Below are 27,638 nucleotides of genomic sequence, written 5' to 3'. Positions count from 1 at the left end.
GGAAGTTTGTTCTAGATACGAGAAATTCGCTATACAAGCTCAGTGCTGGAACGAATTAAACTCGTATCTAGAGGTTCCACTGTATATCAAACCTGTTTGATTTTGTTGAGGTGAGTTGCAGACTGGTTGGATTGAGTCGCTGCGTATGTCACACTACATGACTTTCCCTGACTTGCTAAGATTATGTAAATTAAGCCTATGACTGAAAACTGCTGGAAAGGCTGTGTAATGTCAAAATGATCTTAAGCCATCTTACAACGAATTGAGGACACATTATATTATTCACCCCCATACATAGCTGACTGAACAACTGTATATAGTTCAAACAGTATCTAAACATTTCTTTATCTTACCTCTAATCCTACTGCATATCAGATCCACTGTATATCACTATGAAGAATGTAGTGGTCCAGAGGCGCACTGGTTGCTCCATGACACATATCAACAAAACTACTTCTGTAAATAGCTGTTTTTCAAAGATATGACACCAAAATTTGAAAGGGTAAACCGGAAACATAAAACTGTGCCAAGTTTAGACACAAAGTTCAATGACAAATTCAAAAAACACAAAAAAGGTTAATTTAGGTCAAATAAAAAACAAACACTGATGTCTCATAAAAGCGCAATTAAAATGTGCTGTGGAATAGTTTTAATAATAACACAACAGTTAAACATCAGTCTCTATCCTCCTATCCATTCAGTTGTGTCAGACCCTTGGATACACTGAACGTCAGTCCTTGCCATGCTTCTCTGTTTTCCACGGCTTCTGTTAGTTGCCTTTGGTCTCCCTTGATTCCTTTTACCACTGACCATTCCGAGTAGCACCTCCTTTTCTAGTAAATTCGCCCTCATCACATATCCAATATAGGTCAGTTTCTGTCTGGTGATCTTGCTGTCCAGGGACAAAAATGGGTTTATATGATCAAGAACATATTTGTTGGTGATCTTAGCTGTCCATTGGATTTGTGTAAGTCTTCTCCAGCATCACAGCTTGAAGGCATCAATTTTTCTTCTGTCTGCTTTTATGAGTGTCCTGGTCTTGCAACCATACATTGTGACTGGGAACACAATGGCCGTTATCAGTCTTTGTTTGATGGTGACTGAGACCCTTGCACTGCCATATTTGGTCCATGCTCACTATGGCTGTGCGCCCTAGTGCTAATCGATACTTGACCACTGCTGTTGAACCGCCAATGTGATCAATGAGGGATCCAAGGAAAGCAAAGCTGTCAATCACTTCTATTTATTCATTGTTGATCTTTATGTGGACTTTCTTGTTGGCGGTAGTCATGATCTTGGTCTTGATGTTCAGGTAAAGTTCAATTTTCTTGCTTTCTTCTTTCAGCTTCAGGATCAACTTCTTCAGGTTCTTCTCACTCTCTGACAGCAGGGTAGCATCATCTGTGTTACTGAAATTGCTGATGGTTCTTCCGCCTATATTCACCCCAACACTCGAATCATTCAAGTCCAGCTTCCTCATGATTACTTTTGCATAGAGATTGAAAAGAAGAGAGGATGCATCCTTGCCTTGCACCCTTTTTGATCTGGAACCATTCTGTGTCTCCATACCTGGTTTGCACTGTTACTTCTTGAACATAATAGAGTGATTTGATTAACCTGATCAGGTGCACTGGCACTCCTACCTCACTCAGTGCTTCCCAAAGCTTATCATGCGCAACACAGTCAAAAGCCTTGGTATAATCAATGAAGCACAGGTATAGCTTCTTCTGGTACTCCCTCACCTTTTTTATGATCCACCTCAAGTTTGCGTTGTGATCACGGGTCCCTCTACTGTTACAGAATCCAGCTTGGATGTCAGGAAGTTCTCAATCAAGGATGGTGCTCAAGCGCCTCTAAATGATCTTTGAAAGCACCTTGCTGGTGTGGGGGACCAGGGCAATTGTTCTATAGCTGGCACAATCCCTGGCGTCACCTTTCTTCAGCAGTGGGATAAAAACTGATCTTTTCCAGCCCTTTGGCCAGGTGCAGGTCCTCCACATCTTCTGGCATAGAGCTGTCAGTGTGGCTCTTGGGACTGGTTAGAGCAGATCTGCAGGGATTCCATCAATGCCAGGTGCTTTGTTGTTTGGCAGTTGCCTCAGCACCCAATCTACTTCACTTTCCATTTAGTCTGGTTCTGCTTCCTCTTGACCCCCGACCTCTTCAGGGTAGTTAGTGCTAGTGTATAATTCCTCAGTGTATTCTTTCCATCTCTGCTTGATGTCTGGCTGGTCACTAATTTCATTCTGAAGGTCTTTGATGGTTGATTGGCATGCTGAGTGAGGCATTTTCACACCAAAGGCGAATAATTCCCTGGTGCGGCCCTTAGGCTTCTTCGAAATTCATGAAGAGAGTATTCTGGAAGTTGTTCTTATCTTTTCTGGCTTCTCATTGGAAATCGGCATTAAGTTGCCTCACCTCATTCAACCTGCCCTTAGCTTTTGCCTCTCTCCTCGTATTAGAGATTTGGAGGGTGGCTGCAGTTAACTAGTTCCCACCACGTACTGGCATCTTATATGGCACATGCTCTTGAGCAGTTTCACTGATGATCCCTTTGATCTCTGCATTCAATTCGTCTGGGCTTCCTCCTTCCTGCTTGAGCAGGTTGAACCTGTTACTCACTTTGATTGCATACTGCACAAGAATCTCACTAACACACAAACATCTCACAAACTTCCTCTGACTGTCTGCATGCTTGATCTTGTATAATCTGACACTGACTTTAGCCACAAGGAGTTGGTGATCATATCCACAGTCTGCGCCTGGTAGTGTTTTCACACAAACAATTGTTACTTTCTATTTTTGCTGGCAGATGATGTAGTCAATCTGGTTATGATGCTGCCCATTTGGGGATGTCCAGGTGTATAGGGCTGTGTGAAGAAGGGGTTAGTGATTCTAAGTTTGTTCTCTTAGCAGAACTGCACAAGGAGGTCCCCAGCTTCTTTCTTCTCCCCTGGGCCATACCTGTTAACCCCTCCTGCATCCTCTCCTTCTCCAACTTTGGGATTGAAGCCACCCATAATGTAGATGATGTCCTTTCTTGGGGTTCTATTGAGTGCGCTTTGGACCTGGGCCTAGAAATCCTCAATGTTCTGCTCTGACGCGTCTTCTGTTGATTCATAGACTAGGATGATGGACACATTCAGAGGCTTCCCTATGATGCGGATGGACATGACCTATCTTTGATGTACTGGGGGCTCTGTATGCATATTGCAATCCTTTTGTTTGCCACAATGGCAACTGCCTTTCTACTTTCTGTCTTGTTGCCCGAGTAATAAATCGTGTAGTCGTCTGAGCTGAAGTCACCAGATCCAATCCAGTGCAGTTCACAGATTCCTACTAGGTCCATGCTCGTTCTTTTCATTTCCTGCTTGATAATGTCCAACTTTCCAATCTTCATCCCTCTCACATTCCACGTTTCAATAGTATATTGTTCTTTGCAGCTCAGGTGGCCCTTTTCATCATGAACTACATCAGCAGTCAGGCCACCATGCAGGTAAAAGACAAGCAATTTAAGTAACTGCAAAGAATCTTGGATGTTTACTTTTAATACTCAATTTATATTACATATTCAGAACAGTGTTCATTAAATAAAAAGGCAGGTTTAGATGTGAAATCTTAACAGTTCATATACATAGAAGCTCACATGTCAATTTCATAACTAATAATTAAGTCTAAAATAAAATTTTATTCTCTCTTATAGTATAACTACTTCTTCCAAAGGTGATCCTTTAGGAAACATTACCTAAAGAAATTAAACATAACTTGGGAAAAATATAAATGCTAAGGCTAAAAGAAGGTACTAGTAACCAGATGATTCTTGCTTAATTTAAGATCATGAAAATCTCCTCAGTCTGCTTGTATAGTACATTGTAAGTAAACCTAAATAAAGCAAAATGGTAGAAACATAAGAACATACTATAAAAAATATTTTGACAAGTGAAGACCATTCAGCCAAATAACCTTGTCAATTCTTATTTACTAAGAATTTCACATTTATACTGTGCTGAGATTTAAAGGTCTCCAATGTTCTACTTTCAACCACATTGCTACAGAAGTGGGTCCATGTATTCAGAACTCACTGACTAAGGAAACATTTTCAAAAATGTTTGTGTAATTGACACCTGACCAGCGTCTTTCTAATTGCTCCCCTATGTCAGTTGAAAAAATTACTTTAAAGTGCACTAGCCCGAGAACTGAACCTTAAACCACAAAGCTGTCAATCAATCACTAATAATTACTCAATAAATAACTCACTTTGTTAATCTTTCAGAACAGCTTAAATATATATTTTCCATATATACAAAAATTACATTTTCTTATATTAAACTTAATTTATCCCATATCTGCCTTATATGAATTCCATCCGAATTCCACCAATAGACATCTAATTGCTTACCTAAAATAATACAAATTAAAAAAATGCAAAGACTCAGCACTCTGCTTCATGTACTGAACTTTCTGCATAACCACCGAACATGTAATATTCGTTCCAAAAGAAAAGTAGGTAAAATGATCTATTCCTGCCTTCATTCATAAAACAAAAAACATGAAATACCAAAGCAACATCAAAAAGTATGATAGTTCAATCACAAAGTACAGTGGCGTCTCTATGTTTGGGGTAAATGCAGCACTACACATCCTCCCCAACCCATCCCTCCCCTATTCCCAGTAGGTGGTGCTGTTTTGCAAAAAATAAATAAGTAAATGTGCCTGAATAATTTAATGTATTATTAAAATGTTCATTAGCAAACTTTATCATAATCATTTTTGATTAATATTTACCTGATATACTCAATGCAATTTCTTATCATGAAAAACATTCCACTTGAAGTGTGTGAAATTATCTTTGTGCCTGGTGTTACTAGCCTGTTTCCAAGTTGCTTGGACAGGCCCTTCAACCCCATTTTGTTTTGGCATACTGTATCTCTGTGCATATCTGAAAGTAAGGCCTGAAGTTTTCAACATTTTAAGGTCTGAAGGATAGAGCCTTTCAATTGACCATTACCTGAATTTTCTGTGATGCAATCCTGTGTGAAATTGTGCATCTCACTGCATTAAAATAGTTGTCATCAACATTATCATGGATAGACTACTTAAATACAATACAATTTGGGACTTTGCTCATTGAAAAAAAAAAACTGGAAAATAAATAATTTTTAATCACATCGGCGTGAAATATTATATTTTATGTTCTTGGACTGAAATTGTGAATGTGGTGAACGTTGATTGTTATGTATTAGCCAGGCAATATGCAGTTTACTGAATGGATATTCATTTGCGCTTCTGCTTCCAGTGTTGAGTATCTGATGAATGTTTATATTTTAATGTTATTTGATGGTTGTATTTTATGACAAAATAATATGTTAATTTATCAGCATTTTGTTTGGTTTTTCTCTGTCCTTACTCATCTGATATTTCATTATCACTGATGCTGGTAGCCTAAAACACTGTGAGACACACTATCTCTCCCTCAAGCAAGGTTTACTGGATGACATCTTCCTGAATGTGGATTTTCAATAGCACTCCATTCTTCCAAAACTCCTTACACATAACTCGAAAGATCTTTCTCTACCTTGTCTATTGCCTGCACATGCACACTACCTCACAACACTCATTTAGGGTCACAGGCAACAGCGTCTGCACTCAGTTTCCCCAACTCTGTAAGTCAAGCCAAGCCAGCGCCCATGCACCCAGTCCAATCAATTTAAACCTAACTGCATTTCTTGTGAGGGTTGTAAGTATTCCTCTTTCTTTCTCTTGCTTGCTGTCATTGTCACACTCGCTATCACATACACACATACACACACATTCTTCATATCTCTTTTTATGGATGGCTTCTTCTGACACTCTGCAGCCATTAATCCTCACTAGGATTTACATGCAAAAATTCCACTTCTGTTGAATAGAGACAATGTGAAGAATAAAGTTAAAAAGTTTTAATAATTCATCATCCTCATTATTTTACAGGTTTGCTAAGGATAGCCAGTTGCCACCATATCAGCCGTCTTAGGTGTCATTTGGGTTAAGACACATTCCTCCACACCATCTAACACCACCTCTAACTATGAACTTCTTTGAATATACACCTCTACCTGCATCTACAGTGCATCCGGAAAGTATTCACAGCGCATCACTTTTTCCACATTTTGTTATGTTACAGCCTTATTCCAAAATGGAGTAAATTCATTTTTTCCACAGAATTCTACACACAACACCCCATAATGACAATGGGAAAAACGTTTACTTGAGGTTTTTGCAAATTTATTAAAAATAAAAAAACTGAGAAATCACATATATATAAGTATTCACAGCCTTTGCTCAAAACTTTGTTGATGCAACTTTGGCAGCAATTACAGCCTCAAGTCTTTTTGAATATGATGCCACAAGCTTGGCACACCTGTCCTTGGCCAGTTTCACCCATTCCTCTTTGCAGTACCTCTCAAGCTCCATCAGGTTGGATGGGAAGCGTCGGTGCACAGCCATTTTAAGATCTTTCCAGAGATGTTCAATCGGATTCAAGTCTGGGCTCTGGCTGGGCCACTCAAGGACATTCACAGAGTTGTCCTGAAGCCACTCCTTTGAGTTCAATCTTTGTCTCATCAGACCAGAGAATTTTCTTTCTCATGGTTTGAGAGTCCTTCAGGTGCCTTTTGGCAAACTCCAGGCGGGCTGCCATGTGCCTTTTACTAAGGAGTGGCTTCCGTCTGGCCACTCTACCACACAGGCCTGATTGGTGGATTGCTGCAGAGATGGTTGTCCTTCTGGAAGGTTCTCCTCTCTCCACAGAGGACCTCTGGAGCACTGACAGAGTGACCATCGGGTTCTTGGTCACCTCCCTGACTAAGGCTCTTCTCCCCCAATTGCTCAGTTTAGATGGCCGGCCAGCTCTAGGAAGATTCCTGGTGGTTTCGAACTTCTCCCACTTACGGATGATGGAGGCCACTGTGCTGCACCTTCAAAGCAGCAGAAATTTTTCTGTAACCTTCCCCAGATTTGTGCCTCGAAACAATCCTGTCTCGGAGGACTAGACAATTCCTTTGACTTCATGCTTGGTTTGTGCTCTGACATGAACTGTCAGCTGTGGGGCCTTATATAGACAGGTGTGTGCCTTTTCAAATCATGTCCAATCAACTGAATTTACCACATGTGGACTCCAATTAAGCTGCAGAAACATCTCAAGGATGATCAGGGGAAACAGGATGCACCTGAGCTCAATTTCGAGCTTCATGGCAAAGGCTGTGAATACTTATGTACATGTGCTTTCTCAATTTTTTTATTTTTAATACATTTGCAAAAATCTCAAGTAAACTTTTTTCACGTTGTCATTATGGGGTGTTGTGTGTAGAATTATGAGGAAAAAAATAAATTTAATCCATTTTGGAATAAGGCTGTAACATAACAAAATGTGGAAAAAGTGATGCGCTGTGAATACTTTCCGGATGCACTGTATGTGCACCACTTCACCCAATTATCGTACCTCAGCCATTTTGCTCCACCTACCTAAAGTATATTAAGTATGTTTATCCTCAGCATAATGCCTATTGACTCCAAGTCTAGTTTTACCTCTTAACTCTGCATTCATTCTATGTGCAGTCTTGTCTTGCTTTTTTTCTGTATCACTTTGTGTATCAATCTTTGGCAAACTCTATTAGAGTTTTCATGGGAATTTTTATTGCACCTTTCTGGTTATCAAATCTATTTACTATCACAAAGTGCCAGGCTCACAAAAGATTCCTGGTGCAGCTCCATGTTAATCTCAAAACGTTCACTATGCCATATCTGCTGTCCTTACCATCATTCATGCTTCCTAATTCATTCACATCACCACAGACACTAACGTTTTGTCCACACTTAACTTTCTCAATGCATAACTCACCCCCTCTCATAGCATCCTGTCAAATGCCTTCTCCAGATCAGTAACATTGTCCAAAGTAGATTTTTTTCTAACTACTAAAAATGTAACTCCCCATGGAGATTTTGGTATTTTAATATTTTTGAAATAAAATGTATACATACAACTATAAGCAAATTTTCATTGGTATGTCTAATGTAAATGCAGTAAGAACTGGGACTCAAAACTGATGAATTTTAAGTCACAATATGAACAGTTACATCAACCATAATCATTTGTAGTGAGGCTTATTATGGTATCTAGCTGCCGTAAGTTGTAACCTATGAATACATCTATTTACAGATATTTTTGTCTTTTAGTATCACCATTCAGAAGCTTCACAACAGTGAAGTTAATTGCCTTCTTTGAGATGATTTCCCACAAAGACCAAGTTGCTATTTTTAAAAACGCTGCTAATAAAAAAAAATTGTCATTGCCTTTCTCTCAACTAACAAACAGAATAAACAGATAAAGTAAAATACAAACAAAAAAACAGGTGTGTCTACAGTATCTTCATTGTAAAACGATGTGTTTTATAACCATATTTGTTCATGATTTTTATAACACGATGTCTCACTAGAAAATTCTTGACTGTAATGCCACAATCTTTACTCCATATTTAATAAAATAAAACACTTAAAAGTAATTTTAAGCAGATGAAAAAGTTAACATTAAATAATGAACAAATAGCAACCTCACTCCCTTTATTTGTTTTCAGGTTACTGTATGTTGTTTACATTAATCAACTAGAAAGAACTTTGTAATGGGCATTCTGTGAATAAACTGGAAAAAATAAATACATGGTTGAATTTAGCATTCCCTGCAAAAATTAAAATAGCCTTCTGTAATAAAATAAATAACTGCAGGATTTGTATGTTTAATGCCAATTCAAAAGTTTAGAAATTACTTTGAACATGTCACTGGTGTTTCCTTCTCATAAACATTTAACATGCACAGTGCTCTGAAGTATCTGCTCCCTTCCAGATTTACTCGATTATTGCAAATATTTCAGACTATATGTTCTCAGGTCTTCAACCAAAATACAGCATTAAAAATGGGTACCTTACTGAACAAATATCACATTTTTTAAAAAATGATTTCATATATGTAATGAGCAAAGTAATCTAGCACCCACTAATTGTATATATCACCTTTAATTGCAATGACTACAACCACATTTTTCCTTATAATTTAATATTAGTCTTTCACATCCCCATGAAACTGTAAAACAACTGTCACTGTATGTTGTTTATGAACATGGGCAAAAGTGTTGCTACCCACCTACTATTTAAAAAAAAAAATTCCATGAAATAAGTTGAAACTGACAAAAATAACTGGCATCCACCATTCTTTATATTACATTCCATAGAGGAGACAGTTAACATTTGAATCAGGGCTTTACATATTTAAAAAATAAAACAAATGATAATGGAATTGACAAAATTATTGGTACCCCATAGAACCTAAAAGACACAACTGGTTTGTGGCAATAACTCAAGTAGATTAATTACTATTAATTAGTATCACAGGTGTTTTCAATCCTATAATCGGCCACCCATCCTTTTTGAATGGAGCAAAGTCCTCACTCAGCTGAATTGTGTCATTGTGTAAATCACAACGAACATGGACAAGAGAAAGAAAAGCAGAGATTTGCATGAGGAGGAAAGAAAGAAGGTGATAGCCATACATTGTCAAAGTAAAGGTTACAAGACCTTCACCAAAGAGCATCATGTTCTTGTGACCAAGGAACAATAGTTAATATTATCAAGAAGTTTAAAGGTCCATGGGACTGCAACCAGCTTCCCTGGACTTGATCACAAGAGGATTAATGGACCCTGGACTGAACAGATAGTTCAAATGGTAGAGAAAGAAGAAAGGGAATTAAAAAGAAAAGATTCAGGCTGACCTCCAAGATCAAGGTCCGCTTTAAGTCACACCATTACTGTCTGAATGAAAGTGAGCTGCATGGTTCTGAGACACAGACAAAAAAAGACCAGACTGAAGTTTGCTAAACTTCAGGCTGACAAGTGATAGTCCCTCTGGGAGAATGTCCATTATACAGATGAAACTAAATTAGGGTTTTTTGGTAAATTACAACAACTTCATGTATGCTGAAGATGCATATGGAAATATGGAGGAAGTTCATTATTGTTATGTGGTTGCTGTTCTGTCTCTTGAATCTGTGCATGGCACAATGAAATCAGTAATAACTATCAAGGCCTTCTAGATAGAAATGTAATACCCAGAGTCAGAAAGCTATGTCTCAGTCGGAAATCATGGGTCCTCGAGCAGGATAAAGACCCAAAACATACATCTAAGACCACCAAAGAATGGCTGAAAAGAAAATATTGAAATGTTCTGAAGTAACCTGCTATCAATCCTGCTCTGGATTCAATTGAGCATCTGTAGAAAGAGCTGAAACTCTCAGATAGGATAAGGAACTGAAGCTCTTTACTCAAGAACAGTGGGTAAGATTGACAGGAGAGAGGTACAGAAGTCTCATTCAGAGTAACAGAATGCACATGATTGTAGTTATTGCCATAAAAGGGTGTGCTACAAAATATTATGCTTGGACTCCCACTTTGCCAGTGACATTTTAATTTTGTTTTTGAAATGTTAAGTTCTAAATCAAAACCAAGAGCTCTATGAATTATGGAATAAAGATTTTGGCTGCCAAATACTTTTTGTCAGTTTCAACTTGTGGTTCTTTTTTAAATAGTTGTAAGGTACCAATACTTTTAGCCACATCTACAATGCTGGGAAAACCTATTTGTGACCTTTAATAAATTCTGATTTTAGAAAAACAACTATAAAATGCAAGGAAAATTAAAAAAAAAAAATTATAATGGAAGAAATTTGACAAACAAGAGTAGATCATTCAATCCATCAAACTGCTTTGTTTGGCTAATAGCTAAGCTGTCTCAGTATCTCATCCAGGTATTTCTTAAAAGGTGTCAAGGTTTCTGCTTCAACTACATGTCTCGGTAGTTTGTTCCAGATTCTTAAAAATCTTTGCATAAAGATGCACTTCCTGCAAGTTAATACGTTATAACTAATTCTTTGGATCCTGTTCAGAATTTTAAAATTAGTGATATTATTCAGTCCTATTCAATTGAATTTAGCTAACATTTCTAAAGTGCACTTTGATGTATAAGCTTAGTGCTCTATACATATTACAAATAAAATAAAGTTAAAAATAAGAACAAAATTAAATGTAACAGAAACGTAAGAAAAAACATTAAGTGTGTATAAAACATATAATGAGGAAGTTTTACATTCAAGTTAAATTTGAACTATTACAATAAATATAAAACCTAGAAAACATGTACTAACCACTCAGCATCATCTTAACCAAAAACGCTTTACCCACTTCTCTCATTTTCTGTTTATAAAGTTTTCATTAACTTAAGGTACGCTTAACTAATTTATCTTTTGTTGTCCAAAGACTATCAATTAATATTTGTAAGATTTTTACTTGATTTTCACTGAAACAAAACAAAATGCACCACAAATTTAGACACCTCTTCAGGATTTAATTATACTTTGTAAGTTATTCTAGCTGAAATCTAAATTTATTTTCTCTTGCTGCCTTACCTGTTTTAGAGCTTTTTTGGTATGTTGCTGAGTGGAAGACACAGACTTATTCTGCACTGCTGCAGTGGTGGGATTTGTTTCGTTTTCGGAAGACTGTTCTTCAGGTAGCTTCATAGGACATACTGGAATGATAAATGATAAACAAATATTTCTAGCAATTCCTTTCGGCTTTCTCTGAAATTAACTAAATCATACCTAGGCCAAAAGGTTCAACAATTAAGCAGTGATCCATGGTTTACCTGGACAATAAAAATGTACTATAGTATAGTGATCTGCAAGTATGTTGGACTAAACAAGCATGCAAAATAATAATCAAGTCATGAACGAGAAGAAAGCAAGGAGAATGCAGAAAGAGAAAAAAATCAATAATAAATAGTAGGTAGACAATAATCAACAATTCAGAATAAACTGAAAAGAAAAGAGATCACTATTGTACCTGGGATTTAGCAGAGACCATTTCGGATGTGAAAAATAATTTTGCCATAAATGGTAGAAAAATAACTTACGCAATGAAAGAAAAACTCACATCTGTCAGTGAAATCACCAACAACCTTCAGGGAAGATGGGTAATGGGACTATACTGATCACAAGCACCTTTGACTGAACAATTATAAATGTGCCGTCCGGATTTCACTTCAAAGACCAGGTAACAATTAATGACAACTAGAGGGATGAGGGATGGAGATCATGTACAAAGAGTTACTGACAGAAAATACTAAGGTGAATGCCAAACTAAAAGGATGAGAAAAGAACAAACTAAAGACCATCAAAAGTACATGGTGAATTTAATGTCACTGTCTGGAGGTACATGGCTCCATGTACTCAAAAAAAAAAAAAAAAAAAAAAAAAAAAACTACTGCATGTACAAGATTCATTACCCAACACTTCTTCAACCTGAACACACTGCCAAAGTAAGCATGGAGTTCATCAACAGTAAAATGTAGAAAGTGTTAAACTGGCAAAGTCAACCTTCTGATTTAAATCTGCTCAAACTTGTGTTTCATTTCCCCAAAACAAACAGCAACTGAAATGGCAGTAGCATGAGCCTTGTGTTGTGTCACAGTTACAACATCTAAAAGACTTACAATAGAATTTTAATGTAACATAAATTAACAGTACATACATGCATTCCCTCCTAAATCGGAATAGATCAGGACTGGGTAGGCAGACATAAAAAGTTAATTTATTCAAATTTAAAACATAAATGTGTAGAAATATCTAGAAAATGCCATTCTGTACTTTGGCCTAATATATTTTTTCATGTAATATACAGAGAATACTGCCAAAACAGCTCATCATGTACAGAAGAAATAGTGTGTCACTCTACTGATATGTAAAATCAGAGTCTTAAATTGGGTACAAGAAAAAGGCACTAAAAATACACCTGCAAGCAGCACTGAACAATAAGAACAAGCTTGGTAAACATCAGCTTCTGCAAAGATCAAGCTGATTAAATAAACATTTACACATAACACTTAACATAACACATTAAATTTGGAGCCAGATAATTAAGATAATGCAGATTTGCTACTTACAACAGTCAGTCACTCATTGTCCAACACGCTTTATCCTAACACAGGGTCACGGGGGTCTGCTGGAGCCAATCCCGGCCAGCACAGGGCGCAAAGCAGGAACGAATCCTGGGCAGGGCGCCAGCCCACTGCAGGGCACACACACTAGGGACAATTTTGGATCGCCAACCTAACCTGCATGTCTTTGGACTGTGGGAGGAATCTGGAGCACCTGGAGGATGCACCTAACCTGCATGTCTTTGGACTGTGGGAGGAAACCGGAGCACCTGGAGGAAACCCACACAGACACAGGGAGAACATGCAAACTCCATGCAGAGAGGACCCGGGAAGCAAACCCAGGTCTCCTTACTGCGAGGCTACTTACAACATCTATTTTGAAATCCAGTTTTTACAATTTATCAGGCCAACATGCATCCATAAAGCAGCACTGCCAACCACTGCACCAATGTACAGTATATGCGGCTTTACTAAAATATCATGTTAATTTTTCACCCATGATGTGTTTTAAATGATCGTAAATGTAAAAAAATCTACACCTAGAAAACCAGAATACTGCTTGTGCATATGCTGGTACTCATTCCCCCTTGTACAGTATGCTGTGCTGAGATTCATTATATAATATCAACATTTCAGATATCATGCATAACCCAGTTATGGCTAGGATTTTGAGTATGTTTTGCTATGTTTTTCATTTTTTGTAAATTTGGTCATTTCCACTCATCCCCTAGTTTGCTCTCTCTTTACATTTTTGATATGTTTTGGTCTGTTCCCCATTTTATAGCAAATGACTTATTGGTCACAGTTTGCCTGCTGTGGCATTAGTTTTCTTACAGTTTTTATTCTTTGGTTTCTATAATTGGATTTTATTCTTTCTTAAGTTGTCTTTTGTCCTGTCTCTTTTGTATTTTAAAATTCTGTTTTTCTTTATTTTTTGAATAAACTTTACTATTATTATGATTAAAGACTAAACCAGGGTTTTTATGGTCCCCCACTCCCTTTTGAACAACATAAGCTTTGGTTCTTTTTCTTCTGTGTACACTAAAAAGCCAGTTTATTTAGTTTGGGTTCCACGCTTACTTTTGAGGCCTAGTGTTTATAAGTCTCTTTGAAGGCCTAGTTCTGGAGGTGAAGTCTGTTTCATTTTATAAAGAATCTTTTTAGGTTGGGTTAAAAATAAAACAATGCATTAAAAAAAACTCAACCAACTCCATACCCCAGGCATGGCTGGACATTCTGCTTTAAAGGTCCCTGGACACAATCGTCTCAACGTCCCTGCCAATCAAGTCAAAGAGTTGCCAAAGGCTTTTATTTTTTTCTGATTTCTTTAAATGATTTGTGCTTACTCAAAACAAAAGGTAGAAACACCGTTTATTCTATGGACAGCAGATTCTCAAACACAAATGCTACTGGAGACCATAGTTACAGCTCCCATAATCACTCAAATTTGTTTGGCTCCTGTCTGGATACATTTTAATTAAATTAGTGACAGATTAAAAAATATACTGAAGATGGATAAGTAACTCTGAAAACCTGACAGTCTCTCAGAGTCAGGGGCACTGGGGTGCATTAGAGGTATGCTCAGTGCACAATGTACCCATGGCCCCAAGGTTTAAGTCCAACACAGCTAGTTCTTTTTACAATATCAGAAGTGACACATTGACAAATATACCTTCTTCCTGTTAGCTAGCCTGCAATAGATCACATCTATTTCATCTCTCTCCTTTTACTTCCAATAATCGATTTTTGAAAATGTAAGAAGTATTGTTAAAAAGCACAACAATAGTATCAAAACTGGATAAAGAATATTAAATATTTGAGGAGGAATTACTTCATAATTAGCAAGGTAAATTTGTTAATCTTCTTATTCAAGCATGCTAACATTTTTGGCTATTCTGTTTTTGTTATATTTAAAATTAGCTTGCATCACAGATGGCCGTATATTAAAAAACAAGATAAATTATTTATAACCTTACAAAATAACCACAATTTATCAATGCTGAAAAGGAAAAATGGTTAAAAACACAATGTTTTGGCAGTAAAAGCTTTCCTCACTATACAGTTAAAACACTGTGTCTTTTTAACCTTCTTTCATTTTCAGCATGGAAATAAACTTAAACTATCCATCCATTTTCCAACCCGCTGAATCCGAACACAGGGTCACGGGGGTCTGCTGGAGCCAATCCCAGCCAACACAGGGCACAAGGCAGGAACCAATCCCGGGCAGGGTGCCAACCCACCGCAGAATAAACTTAAACCTTTTTATTTATTTATTTAAAAAAAAAAAAAAAATCTTTTTAACTTTGAAGATGCAAGCTGACATAACCCTACATTAACTCAATGATATTTTATATATGTTTACCTTGCAACATTTATCTTTGAATTGTTTTCAAAAGTTTTTTCATGTTTGTTGTATGTGAGTTATTAAGTTCTCGCCACAAAACGTGTGAACATACAGCATTTAAACTTACGGTTCATATTGTTAGTCAGAAAAAAAAAAATTATGTAATCACATTGAGGCTACGTCAAGATGTGTAAGAGAGACAAGCATTTCCCTTTTAAAATCTGAGCCCCAAGTCAGTGTGACAGTAACTTTGCATGTAAACTTTATGTACTCATTAGATCTGATGTGATGATAACAAACATACATGCTGCCATGACATATTAAAAATGTGGTCATTTATGTCTTTCATTTGTTTGGATCCATTTTCTTCTCTGTGTTCCATCAGTTGTGAAAGCTGCAGAAAGTTAAGCAAGTTTTATGCTTAGAATCTAAGAACTGAGACACACTATGGAAGCTTTTGTTTTTCAATTTTCCCATTGTTTAAGAAAACTGGAAGAGAGATACCTGCTGTTAATGCCACTAACAAAAAAAACTACCAGTGTAAAAAGAGCTAATTTATATGTCTTGCTAAATACCTGATCTCTAGAACTTTATAAACAACTGTATTTTGTGCAACACACTAACAGTATAGTCCTATCCACATAAGATCTTAAAATGGTGGAGCGGAGAGCAGTGCTGTGAGAGTACTAAACCCCAACATTTAGTCTAAGTGGCTGCATATGGTATTAAAGGGAGTGTGCCCCATAATGGCTAGTTTCTAATCAAGGCTTCCTGCTTTCAGACCAAACTGTTGCCTAAAAATTGGCTTAACGTACTCACATTTTTTGGTTCAAGCATAAGAATAAACATCAGAAAAGATTCTAGAATAATAATAGATGTATATAGCACCTCTCCCATGCTCAAAGCACTTCACAGAATCTATATATATACATATTTCATAGCCTTCTAGAAAGACATGCTAACACTAATTGCTTTTTACAGAAAAAATAAGATAACACAGCATAACATTTGCAAACCTGCTTAATTCAATTCAGGGTCATGAAGACCAAAGCCTATCATGGCAGCACTGGGGGCAAGGGAGGTACCAAACCAGGACCAATTGCCAGTCCTGCACAGGTTGCAGTCACACACAAACCCACATTCACACTCACATGGGGTCAACTGAGAATCACCAAGTAACTTAACCTGCAGGTCTTTGGGGATGTGGAAGGAAAACTATAGTGCCAACAGGGAAACACTTGAAGAAACACCACATTAACAATGATTGGGCCTTAAATTTCACCTCAGGATACACAGGATATGTGAGTCACTAATGGCATTCACTTACAAAAATTAATATAAATGCAAAATGTACATGCAGTATATTTTATGATGAATGATTTGATAGTTTTAACAAGGTGCAACTGAAAAGCACACAATTCCCCACATGGATTGGTTTTACCCATTTAATCTCAAATAGATTGCTGATTTCTTGTCACACTAATGACAAGCGGTGTTGGAAATTTGCAAGTGCTTTGATACATGTGAATATATGTTATTATAAACAGCAGCTTCCGAGGAAACTGCTTCCATCAAAGAATGAAAATGAATCTCTTGAATCCGTTTACAGTGTACTGCCTAGAGAAACAAGTAACATCCATGTAAGACACTGAAATTGCTGTCTGAGACATTTATAATTCCTGAGTTTCAACGAATGAAGATTTACTAAGACGATACAACAAAAAATGACATGATTCATTATTTATGTTTATTATGTGAATCAAAGCTCATTTTGTTAAGCAGCAACAGAGTAGTAAATTGAAAAAACAGAACAGGTCTGAATTACCATGAAGCTTAGCATTAAGCAATCTCTATAAAGATTTACTGCTAATGTAGTTAAAATGTCAGACAATAGAAAAGATTCATTAATAGTCACAACACTGCATCAGACTAATATATTTTTTAACTCAGACATCAGCTACAAACCTCTAAATTACTTTTCATTTTAAAGACATGAATGATTATTTAATAGGTAGACAAGTATATTTATAAAATTCTGCATACTACTGTAGCAAGTCAAACAAAAGCCATCTGTTTTTTTAAACCACATTTTCTATATGACTTAACAGTTTTAAGCCTGCCAAGACTGAAATACATATTAGTGTCCAATCAGAGAGTTTGAAGGGACTACTTACGTTGCACTACACTCTGGCCCCTCACCCCCCAGAAAGACAACTCCTCTCCAAACTAAAACATGCAAGAGAAATTCAAATCCTTAAGCTTACAGCTTTCATAGCACAAACACATGTACACCAGACAGTGATACAAGTACAGTCATGAAAAAAATAGAGTGCACCCTCCTTCAACTCTTTGACTTTATTAATCAGGTCTAAATCATAGTTGTGTTGTCATCACTAAGTCTTATAAACAGAGAAATCTAATCTCTGATGACAATCAAAACATAACAAATTTCACCAACATTAAACATAAGTAAATATTCTGAAACTATTCAGGAAAAAATAAGTACATCTTATAATTAGGGCTGCACAATTAATTGTATATTAATCGTGATTAAAATGATGAGTGCTTCGATAAATCGTCGAAAATGACACTTGCTGCATTCCTTTTAGTACTACCACAAGCTTTCCTAGTTACAAACTGCTCTAAATTACAAAGAGTGTTGTAATGAAGCACAGGTATATTCACAAAGCGAGGGTGCACTGGCAAAACAGAGGCACTGACAAACTACTTGTTAAATGCTAAACACATTTTTAGATGTCTGATCCCAAACAATATATTTAAAAAAACTGCAAATATATTTTCTGTACTGTGTATAAAAAAATACAGTATATTTAGTTGTTAAAATGTTTACAGCACTTCTTTGTACTGTTAATTGAAATAAATAATTGCAACTATAATATCAAAAGCAATAGCTGTCAATTATTAATTTTTTCATAATTGCACCCCTATCTATAATTTAGGTAACATGTAGATCTACCATCAGCAGCAATAACTTGAAGTAAGTATTTTCTGTAAGAGTTCATCAGTCTCTCAGATTATTTTGTGGAAGTTTTGGCCCAATCTTTACAACATTGCTTCAGTTCACTGATGTTTGATGGCATTCGTTTGCAGACTGTAAAGCTCTCTTAAGATCCCACCAGAGTATCACAAAGCAATTGAGGTTGGGACTTTTACTTGGCCATTCCAACACCTTAATTTTTTTTCTTTTTTTAACATTGAGAATAGCTTTCAGAATTTAATTTGCTGGTATGCTTGGGATCATTATATAAATGTAATGAATTATTATTATTATTATTATCATTGTCCAGCTGCATGATCCAATTTTGTCCTAGCTTAAGCAATCAGATAGATGGCCTCACATTTGACTCAAGTATATTTTGGTATAAAGTGAAGTTCATGCCTATCTCAATGACTGCAAGTTTCCCATGTCCTGTGGCTGTAAAACAAGCCCAAATCAATACATCAAAGGATACCATTCCAGAATTTTGTTTTGTTCGTTCAGATGCAATTTGTCAAACATAAGCCGTTCTACCTTATTCTTTTTGGAGAGAAGGGACTTTATCCTTGACACCATTCCATGAAAGCCTAGTTGTTCAGTCTTTTTCCAATTGTACCATCATGAACATTTAATATGTTCACCAAGGTCTGTAGGTCACCTGGTGTAGTTTTTGTTTTTTTTTTCTTTATTTCTCTTAATATTAAACAATTTATCCTTGGGCCGAATCTGCTGGGACATCCACTCATGGAAAGATTGACAACTGTGGAATGGTAAATTTCAAATTGTTTGGAAATGGCTTTATAAAACGTTCCAGACTTATGAGCAACGACAGTTGCTTCTCTAAGGTCATGGCTGATGTCCTTTCTTTTGGACAACATGGCTGATGTCCAAAACACCAACTGCTAAATTTCTGCATTTAAAGAGGTAGTTACAGTTCCTGGCAATTAACTAATCATGTGCATTTGATTAGTAACATCTGGCTGCTAAATACTCTGTTAATTATTGTGAAGTTGGAAGGGTGTATTTATTTTTTCCCACATGGTTTCTGAATGTTTGCTTAGTTTTTGAAAAAATGATTTGTCAACTGAGGTTAGATTTTTCTGTTTAAAGAAGTTAGTTATGACAACACAAATGGGATTTAGACTCTGATTAATAAAAGTAAAAGTAAAAGACTGAAGGAGGGTGTACTTTCTTTTCCACAGGACTTTATACCAGTCAAGAGACAAAAGTCTCCACCAAAAATAAAGTGACTGGTTACAGGAAAAATGCAATAACCCAATGACCTGTTGTCACTAAAACCATCAATTAGTATGCAACACAAAACACTATTAAACTAAAACTTACTACATAGTGTGATGGGTGGCCACAACCATTACCCAGCCGGGACATCAGCTGGCTGGGAGGACCGGGGGAGAGAGCATCTACTAGGCACTACCTTCCCCAGGATGCTAAAGGGCGGCCCTCCTTGGTGGCTGTGGTTACCATGGATTCCCTCAGGGCACGCTGGGAAATGGAATTTGGCAAAGCCCTGCTGGGTTCTGTGGGGGCCACACAGCCATAAATTGGGCTTTCAACACACCTGGAAGTGATCCCAAGTTTGATTAACAAGCCACCTGGAACACTCCCAGGACCAGCTTAAAAGGAGACACGTCATTCCATTCAGGGAGCCACAGTCAGAAGGAAGAGGGATGAAGCTTGCCAGGAGGAGTGAAGGCGGAAGGAGGCAGAGAGAAAAGGAAGACAAAGTACTGTGTGTACAGGACTGTGTCTTACTGGGCTATGTACTGAGTACTGCATTTGGGAAACGAGTGAAAAGTGTTTGCCATTGTAATAATAAAGGCTTGTGTTGTGCTGCACTTTTGTCTGTGCCTGTCTTTGTCGGGGTTGTGGCAGTTGGTTTCCACGATAGTAATACACTTTGAATTTTCACTTCCGGGTTTAAAACACGAGAATATGTTTTTGTAGAGGACAGAGGTGGTCAGGGAACCTTTATTCACCCTCATGACCAATCTATGTAGACTTTGCTCCTTCCACCTGTTATTGTGTAGATATTTTCCCCAAATACTCAAACCTGGCCAAGTGGAGCTGTGAGGAACAAACAATAACTAAACAACAATACTGCCTCAAGGATAATAAAAGAAAAAAAAATAAAATTGAGTTAACATAAGCATATTAATGAACACATTAGTCTTAAAGAAGTAAGATCAATGTGATTACTATCTAGGGAAATCTTACGAGACAGAAACATTAAGGATCAAACACAGACACCATTAGTGTGTCTTCAATTGAAAAATGACCACTAGTTTGACTATTGGTTGAGCTGATCTTATTATAAAATATTAATACATTCACTTTATCTAAACAATCTACATATTTTAATAGAATAATTCAATGGTTATTTAAAGAACTCCAAGTATGTGAGACATGTAAATTATATCACAACATCTTTTCCACTGTAGAAGCAACTCCCATTTCTTTTCACTCTTTTTAAGACCTTTGACTGCTTAATCTATACTGTAAGATGGCCCATCTCTCTGTACCCACAAAGTCACGTTACCCATGACAGCAGAGCTAAGGATTCAAAGTATGTGTTATGTGTATTTGCCATCCAAGAAGAACACGTTCAGTCCATCAAGTTTGTTTGTTAAGATATTGGCTAAGTTTTCTAATACCTCATTAAAATACTTTTTAAAAAGTTGTCAAGGTCTCTACTTCAAATACTTGACTGAGTACTTTGTTTCAAATTTTATTGTACAGCGACATTTTACTAAAATGTCTTCAAATGTACTCTTCTAGAATTGTGGGTAATTTTATTCAATAGATTTATCTTAGCATACTTCCTAACTTCTACTTCTATCTCTCTCTAAATTGTGAACCACATACTTATTTATTTTGGTACATCTCTTTTACATAATACACTCCTCACTTTTAAAGCACTCGTGCACATCTCTCTAAAGGCCATGCCACATTTGATGATTTTTCAGCAATTTTCAGTCATTGCCCTCATTTACATAATCTTAGAGAGTCAGAGTCAGGGTGCTGCAGTGAATCCAATTACTTAATGTGCCATAGCCAGCAACTCAGTCCAACTAGTCCACAAATAGCTTCAGCATCAAACAGGTTTGATTTTTTCTTTAGTTGTAGGGGAGAGGTTTTGTGCATGATAGCTGGCAACCAATTAATGCTATTCATATAATGCAGCAATGAAGAAGAAGGAACACCAGTGTTTTGGAACTCACATACAGAAGAGAGTCTGATGTTTTATGTACCACAGTAGAATAGAGAAAGCAAAAAAAAAAGGCAGAGATTGTGACTAAACTTCCCGTAGCTGTTAAACATTCATATAGCACCGGCTCCATCAGGCAGCTGGTTATTGTTGCTACAAAAAGGGGCCAGGATGACTGTGCTAGAGGGGTCAGCATGCAGTCCCTAAATGTGACATGCTCAGAGATTTTCAGTTGTGTCAACTGACATTGTCCGGTGACAAGAAGGGCCACTGCAGTTGGCAAGTCTGACACACCCAACAACTATAAGTCGTGTATTGTGACGTCAGCTGCAATTGCAAACTGCTATCATTTTAAATGGAGTTTATTAGAATTGTTGTTTCACTCTCTCTTTCTCCAATGCTCGCTCAATCTGTTACTTCCGCTTTCACTTTACCATTCCTCTCTAAATATCTAAATTTAAAAATAGTGTTCTCAAGGGTTGTGGAGGACCTTTCTTTTTGAAGTTTCTCTTCTATGTAATGCACTCACCTGACTCATTCTGTCTTTCAAATACTCTACAGATTTTAACAAAAAACAATCTTTTAAAATGCAGTCACTCTTAAATCATATGGCATGTTTCATCAAGTACCTCTTTTGAATTAAATAGCACACTTCATTAAATATCTATCTCTTACATTCTGTCTAACTACCAAAATGCTAGTGATTATACTACATATGACCGCCCAGTCATCATTCAAGGGCTTGCCTTTCTCCCGATATGTGTGAAAATCAAAACACTGTACAAAAAAATCCTGTGAAGGTATCTCACATACAGCTCAAGAATGTCTTGCATATTTGTCTTATCAAATATCTTAATTAATGTAAAATTGCAAGGTAAACTTCATATGAGAAATCACAGTACAGTGGAACCTAGAGTCACGACCGTAATTCGTTCCAAAACTCTGGTCGCAACCCGATTTGGTCGTGACCTGAAGTAATTTCCCCCATAGGATTGTATGTAAATACAATTAATCCGTTCCGGACCATACGAGCTGTATGTAAATATGTATATTTTTTTTTAAAGATTTTTAAGCACAAAAATAGTTAATTATACCACAGAATGCACAGCGTAATAGTAAAATAAATGTTTACTTACTTCTTCTGTAATGTTTACTTCTTCTGCTTGGGCTCTCTCGCTTGCTAGCGCTCTCGCGCTCTCTTTCTCGCATTCTCGCGCTCTCTCTCTTGTTCGCTCACTGTACAGGGAATGCACAGGGAGAGACAAAACACATTCAGAAATCATCAGCTCGTACGAACCGGAAGGGAAACTGGCTTGTTCGTCACCTGAGTGTGTGGTTGTGAACGGATGCAAAAGTTTCACAAACTTTTTGGTCATAACCGATTTGTACGTGGTCCGAGACGTTCGTGACCCGAGGTTCCATTGTATGATCAAATTTCTCTATTATAAAAAAATTCCTGGAAGGAGATGAGATGTGATTTTCTCAGACAGACACTTACACATCCCGCGAGACAAGACTTTGTGTCAAGAGATTTAACCACACCCAGGGCCAGAAAGAAGAGTAGATGACAAAGTAGAAAATCGTAAAAAATTCAAAAACGTTGGTGCAGTACACATGCAGAACAGGTTAGAGATAATGGAAGTACGAAAATTCGACAGTCACAAAAAAAGGATAGTAAAGATCGCATTAGCGCAAGCAAATGGAAATTAGCACTTGGTGAAATAACGGAACAGCGAAAAGAGATTGAATATATTGTTCGGATTTAAACTTTAAGTCGGAGACTTGTAGATTGTCTAATTCATGTTGCCATCAAGGAAAAAAAAAGTAGTGTTTCTTCCCAATGAAGAGGTGTATCCATGAGAATAAAAATATTTGTTGTTTGGTGAAAGTGAACTCCCACAAGAGAAAATTTCAAGCCCTGTGAGACAACAGCTTATGCAAAGACATTTGGAAAAGTCCTGCCCACATGACCACGCACACGGTTCAATCATTTCTCATTTGTGTGAATGCTATTGTCAGACACATTTCTTGTATAGAGAAAGAAACGATATTCACTCACGGGTAGTTATGCGTTGCGTTGTCATGATGTAATTCCAAACACGGAATCAAAATTCAGTGCGATACTGATAAAAAGGTAAAAGCGAAAAGAGATCAAATATATGGACACAGGTGATATGACAGAAGTGCGCAGCGAGATGCAGAACACAAGGCACGGCAGCAGCAGCAAGTCAGCAGCTGATTGAGCAAAGAGGAGGTAAAAAAAAAAAAAAAAAAAACTATTTGTTTCCCATTGTATCACTGTTTAAGAGGGGGTTTCGGAGGAGCGACTGCATCTCTTTGGGGTACGTTCAGCCCCCCTCTTGAAACTGCGAGCGGCACAGACGCGAAGTGGCTTGCGTGTAGCGCAGGCCCTGGCGAGCGAAGTGAGCAGGGGGCAAAGACACACAAAGAGTCGCAGCAATGATATAGAATTTCTAAAATTATGCATTACACAGAAAACGCAGAATATAAAAACAAGTACACATAGTATGATGACACTGTTAGGAAACGTTTTATCCTTCCATCCATCATTATCTGTACCCAATCCATCACACCCACATTCATTCATATTATGCCAATTCACAGATGTTAATTAACACAACCTGTGTATCTTTGGGGTGGTGGAGAAAAAGCAATGCTTCCCTTTGGGTGGGGATGGGGGATTCAACGACAGGGACACACAAAGATAGAGAAGAATGTACAAATTCCACAGACAGTGACCATGCCAGGCTTAAAATCTAGAGCTCTAGGTAAGACCAGTTAAATTTGTTTAGGCAGGTGTTACGTATCAGACAGAGTTTATCTCAGGTCTAGAATTCATCCTGTTTTTTTTTTTTTTTTTTTTTTTTTTTATATAAATACAGTACCTCTGAAGTCATTGTACGAAACAGTTTTCACTACGATTACTCCACAGTAGATAAAAATGAATTTCAGAATCTACATGAAATCATGTAGATCAATCTTTACTTTTTATCATGATACAGATACATGATACATTTTAGGGAATACTTTAGCCATACATATATGTCTTGTCCACACACCTTGGGTAGGTAGCTTACTTATCTTTAAGATTCAAATCTCTGCTGCACATCCAGAATTTGAGAGATATGTGATAAGAAAACATTTTCACTAGAGTCAACATTCTCTCTAATCCAAAAAGCCACTGTACATTTGGCAAACACACATTCAGCTTTGTAGTGCAGACTCTCTGGGGTTCTATGATAAGGCTTTTCTGTATAGCTCACTGGAATCCTGGATAAACACCCATGCAATGTACATTGCACAATACGATAAAACTGACATCCTCTGATCAGTGACACCATGTTTTCTCAGCTTGTTTTATTTATCCTTGCCTTCTGATGAACAGTCTGACTGACTTCATATATTCAGAACTGTGTCTGTGAACTGTTACTGCTGTTAATTGCACTGTAAATTACTTTGAAACAGTGCTTGTTATGAATGATTTATCTCTACATCCGTTTAATGTACACAGTTAATCCAACTAGTTCAGGGTCAACTGTTCATCTCAGGACATACACATAAACACATTCATTTGGGGCAAAGTAGTACTTTCCAATTAACCAAACCTGATAAAGACATGGAAAAAACATGCAAACTCTACTCAGGCTGGAACTCAAACACAGTAGCCTAAAACAGGAGGTGGAAATGCAAAGCACACTATTGCAAAAAATGTTCCATAAAATACGCATTTAATAGTGATAATTATTACATACTCAAAACCATCCTTATCCCCATGATGGGTTTCTGTTTTTGCATTGCTGGTGGGTATAAAATTCAGATCCCCTGGACTCCCAGTGATTTATGGATTGCTGGCCCTGTTTTTATATTATGCATAAATGTAGAGTTTGATCTTCTATTCTAGGTACAGACTCAATATTTGCTCAGCAGCTGCTTAGTTGAGATTCTATAATGGCTTATATAATAAAGATAAAAATACTCTTATCTGTGTCTTCATTACTGCTAAGAGTTTAGCATCCAGAATCCCAGACGTAATTGGCTGCATGTATTACTGGTAAAAGGATTAAATAGTGCTTTCACATTGACATAGACTGATTTATCCTTTTTGTAAAAAATTACCTACTAGAGTGGACATGCTTATCTGTGAATTACTCTACACCAGGCTGATTAGACATAAATTAATTCCATTCAACCTTCTAAGGACTTTGAAGACCTTAGGCACAACTCCCTTCAGTACACAACCTGCCCTAATAGTCCACTAATTAACTTAGCATTCAAAGAGCACAAACAGTAACAAAAAGCCAGAGAAAGAATGAAACACTCAATAAGTTTGAAAAGCACTGCATGAAACTGGATTGATGGATGCTGTGAACTGCAGGTCTTTTAAGAAATTTTTGCACTTTTCAGATTGCATCAGTAATTAACCTTTATACCAACATCTATTGTAAATGATGACAGAGAAAAAAAGGCTGTAGGTGTTATAGTTTCAATCTTTATATTAAAAAAACTGATGTTCATTGACAAGATATCAAGGTATGAGAGAGACTGAAAGAATATCCAGTTGTCTTTTGACCTCTTGGTTTCCTCAGACTGTGATCTCTGGTACAGACACTAGAATGACTCAATGCTGATGTGGAATGGATGAAAATCAGAACCTCCAAAACAGTGCTGTGTTCTCTGTGCAGCTGCCAAAAACAGATGAGATCAAATACCACAGGGTATTTTTCATGAGTGAGGACAAAAGTAATACACAGATCAATCAACTGGTGCAGTGACAGCAGTTTTAATGAAAATGTCCCAGGTTATGGTGGTAAACGTCTTTTAGTGTTTGGATGAAATGTAAGATAACTAATCAGAAGATAAGTTTCTGAGATTCCAAAACTTTCGTGATATGCGCCTCATAGGACAATAGCTTTAAGCACAGCTTAAACAATTGTAGAAATTAATTCTGAACAGCTGTTATTTGTTTTATTCTTTAATTTCCATAGTACAATCAGACTGGTGGTGGCTTTGTGGCCCAGTCAAGTCTCTTTTTTATTTTGCTATTTTAGCAATGGATTTTTTGATTACCACTTCACATGCCAAACCTGCAGCTCAAAGTCGTCTCTTCACAGTTGAAAGTGACACTTGCTTACTTCAACCACCGTCTTGTGAGGCACCTATTGCACAAGCTGAGTTGACTCTCAGAAACCTGTCTTCTAATTCTGTTGTGGCTTTGGATCTACCAGAACTGTTCCTATGATAGTTTCCAAGTTCCTTTTGATGTTATTGAAGAATGTGACACTGACTACTTTTTGTTCTGCAGTAAGATCAAGCCGTAAGTAAAGAGTATTGTACTGACATCAGAAAGACATATGACCAAAAGAAATTGGCATACATTATATAAAAATTGCTCTCATGCCCACCTAATGTGCACACACAAAATAGATAGGGATACTGTCTTAAATGCTGAGATGTCCTGCTTTGGCAAATGCCTGCATGACCATCTTTTTGCGGAGGACGCTGCAATTATCGCTCACTCAGCTGATGACCTGCTCAATGGTTACTTCGGTCTGACCATTAGTCTGACAAAAACTCACGTCATGGGGCAGGACATGGACCATTATTCCAACATTAACCATCTCAGATTTCCTCTCACTTGAAGCCAGGTTAAATAAACATATCGGTAAGGCTGCTGCTACCATGTTCAAACTAAACAGAAGAATGTTGAGCAATAGCAGGCTGACAGAACATATTAAGGTCCATGTCTACGAAGCTAACGTCATGAGCACTCTCCTTTACAGCAGTGAAACTTGAACAATGCATGACAGGCACAAGAAAAAGCTCAACGCCTTCCATATATGCTGCCTCCAGCAAACCCTCAACATCTCTTGACAGGACAAAGTCTACAACATTGTTGCCCTCAAGAGGGTTGGAATCTGTAGCACATACATGCTCCTGAAAGAAAGATGGATGCGCTGGTTTGGACATGTCACTCGGACAGGTGTAGGCTAATACCCAGGGATCTATTATATGGAGAACAGGTAACGGCAGAC

The 27,638-nt window shown here is 37.2% G+C and overlaps 1 protein-coding gene across 3 annotated transcripts in view; it reads right to left on the bottom strand.

The window, feature by feature from the left end:
• Nucleotides 1-27,638, bottom strand: part of LOC114653266 (putative Polycomb group protein ASXL3) — a 304,922-nt gene that overhangs the window by 103,046 nt on the left and 174,238 nt on the right. For 2 of the 3 annotated variants that reach the window (XM_028803472.2, XM_051929094.1), the window contains one exon: nucleotides 11,489-11,610. The exons of the other annotated variant lie outside the window; for it this stretch is intronic. In XM_028803472.2, the coding sequence (XP_028659305.2) occupies nucleotides 11,489-11,610 (122 nt within the window). The remainder of the gene's footprint in view (nucleotides 1-11,488; nucleotides 11,611-27,638) is intronic. 3 annotated transcript variants of the gene reach the window in all.

This window comes from Erpetoichthys calabaricus, chromosome 6 (assembly GCF_900747795.2).
Source record: "Erpetoichthys calabaricus chromosome 6, fErpCal1.3, whole genome shotgun sequence".
In the NCBI taxonomy this organism is placed as follows: domain Eukaryota; kingdom Metazoa; phylum Chordata; class Cladistia; order Polypteriformes; family Polypteridae; genus Erpetoichthys; species Erpetoichthys calabaricus.
This window is presented reverse-complemented; position numbering and strand designations above follow the sequence as displayed.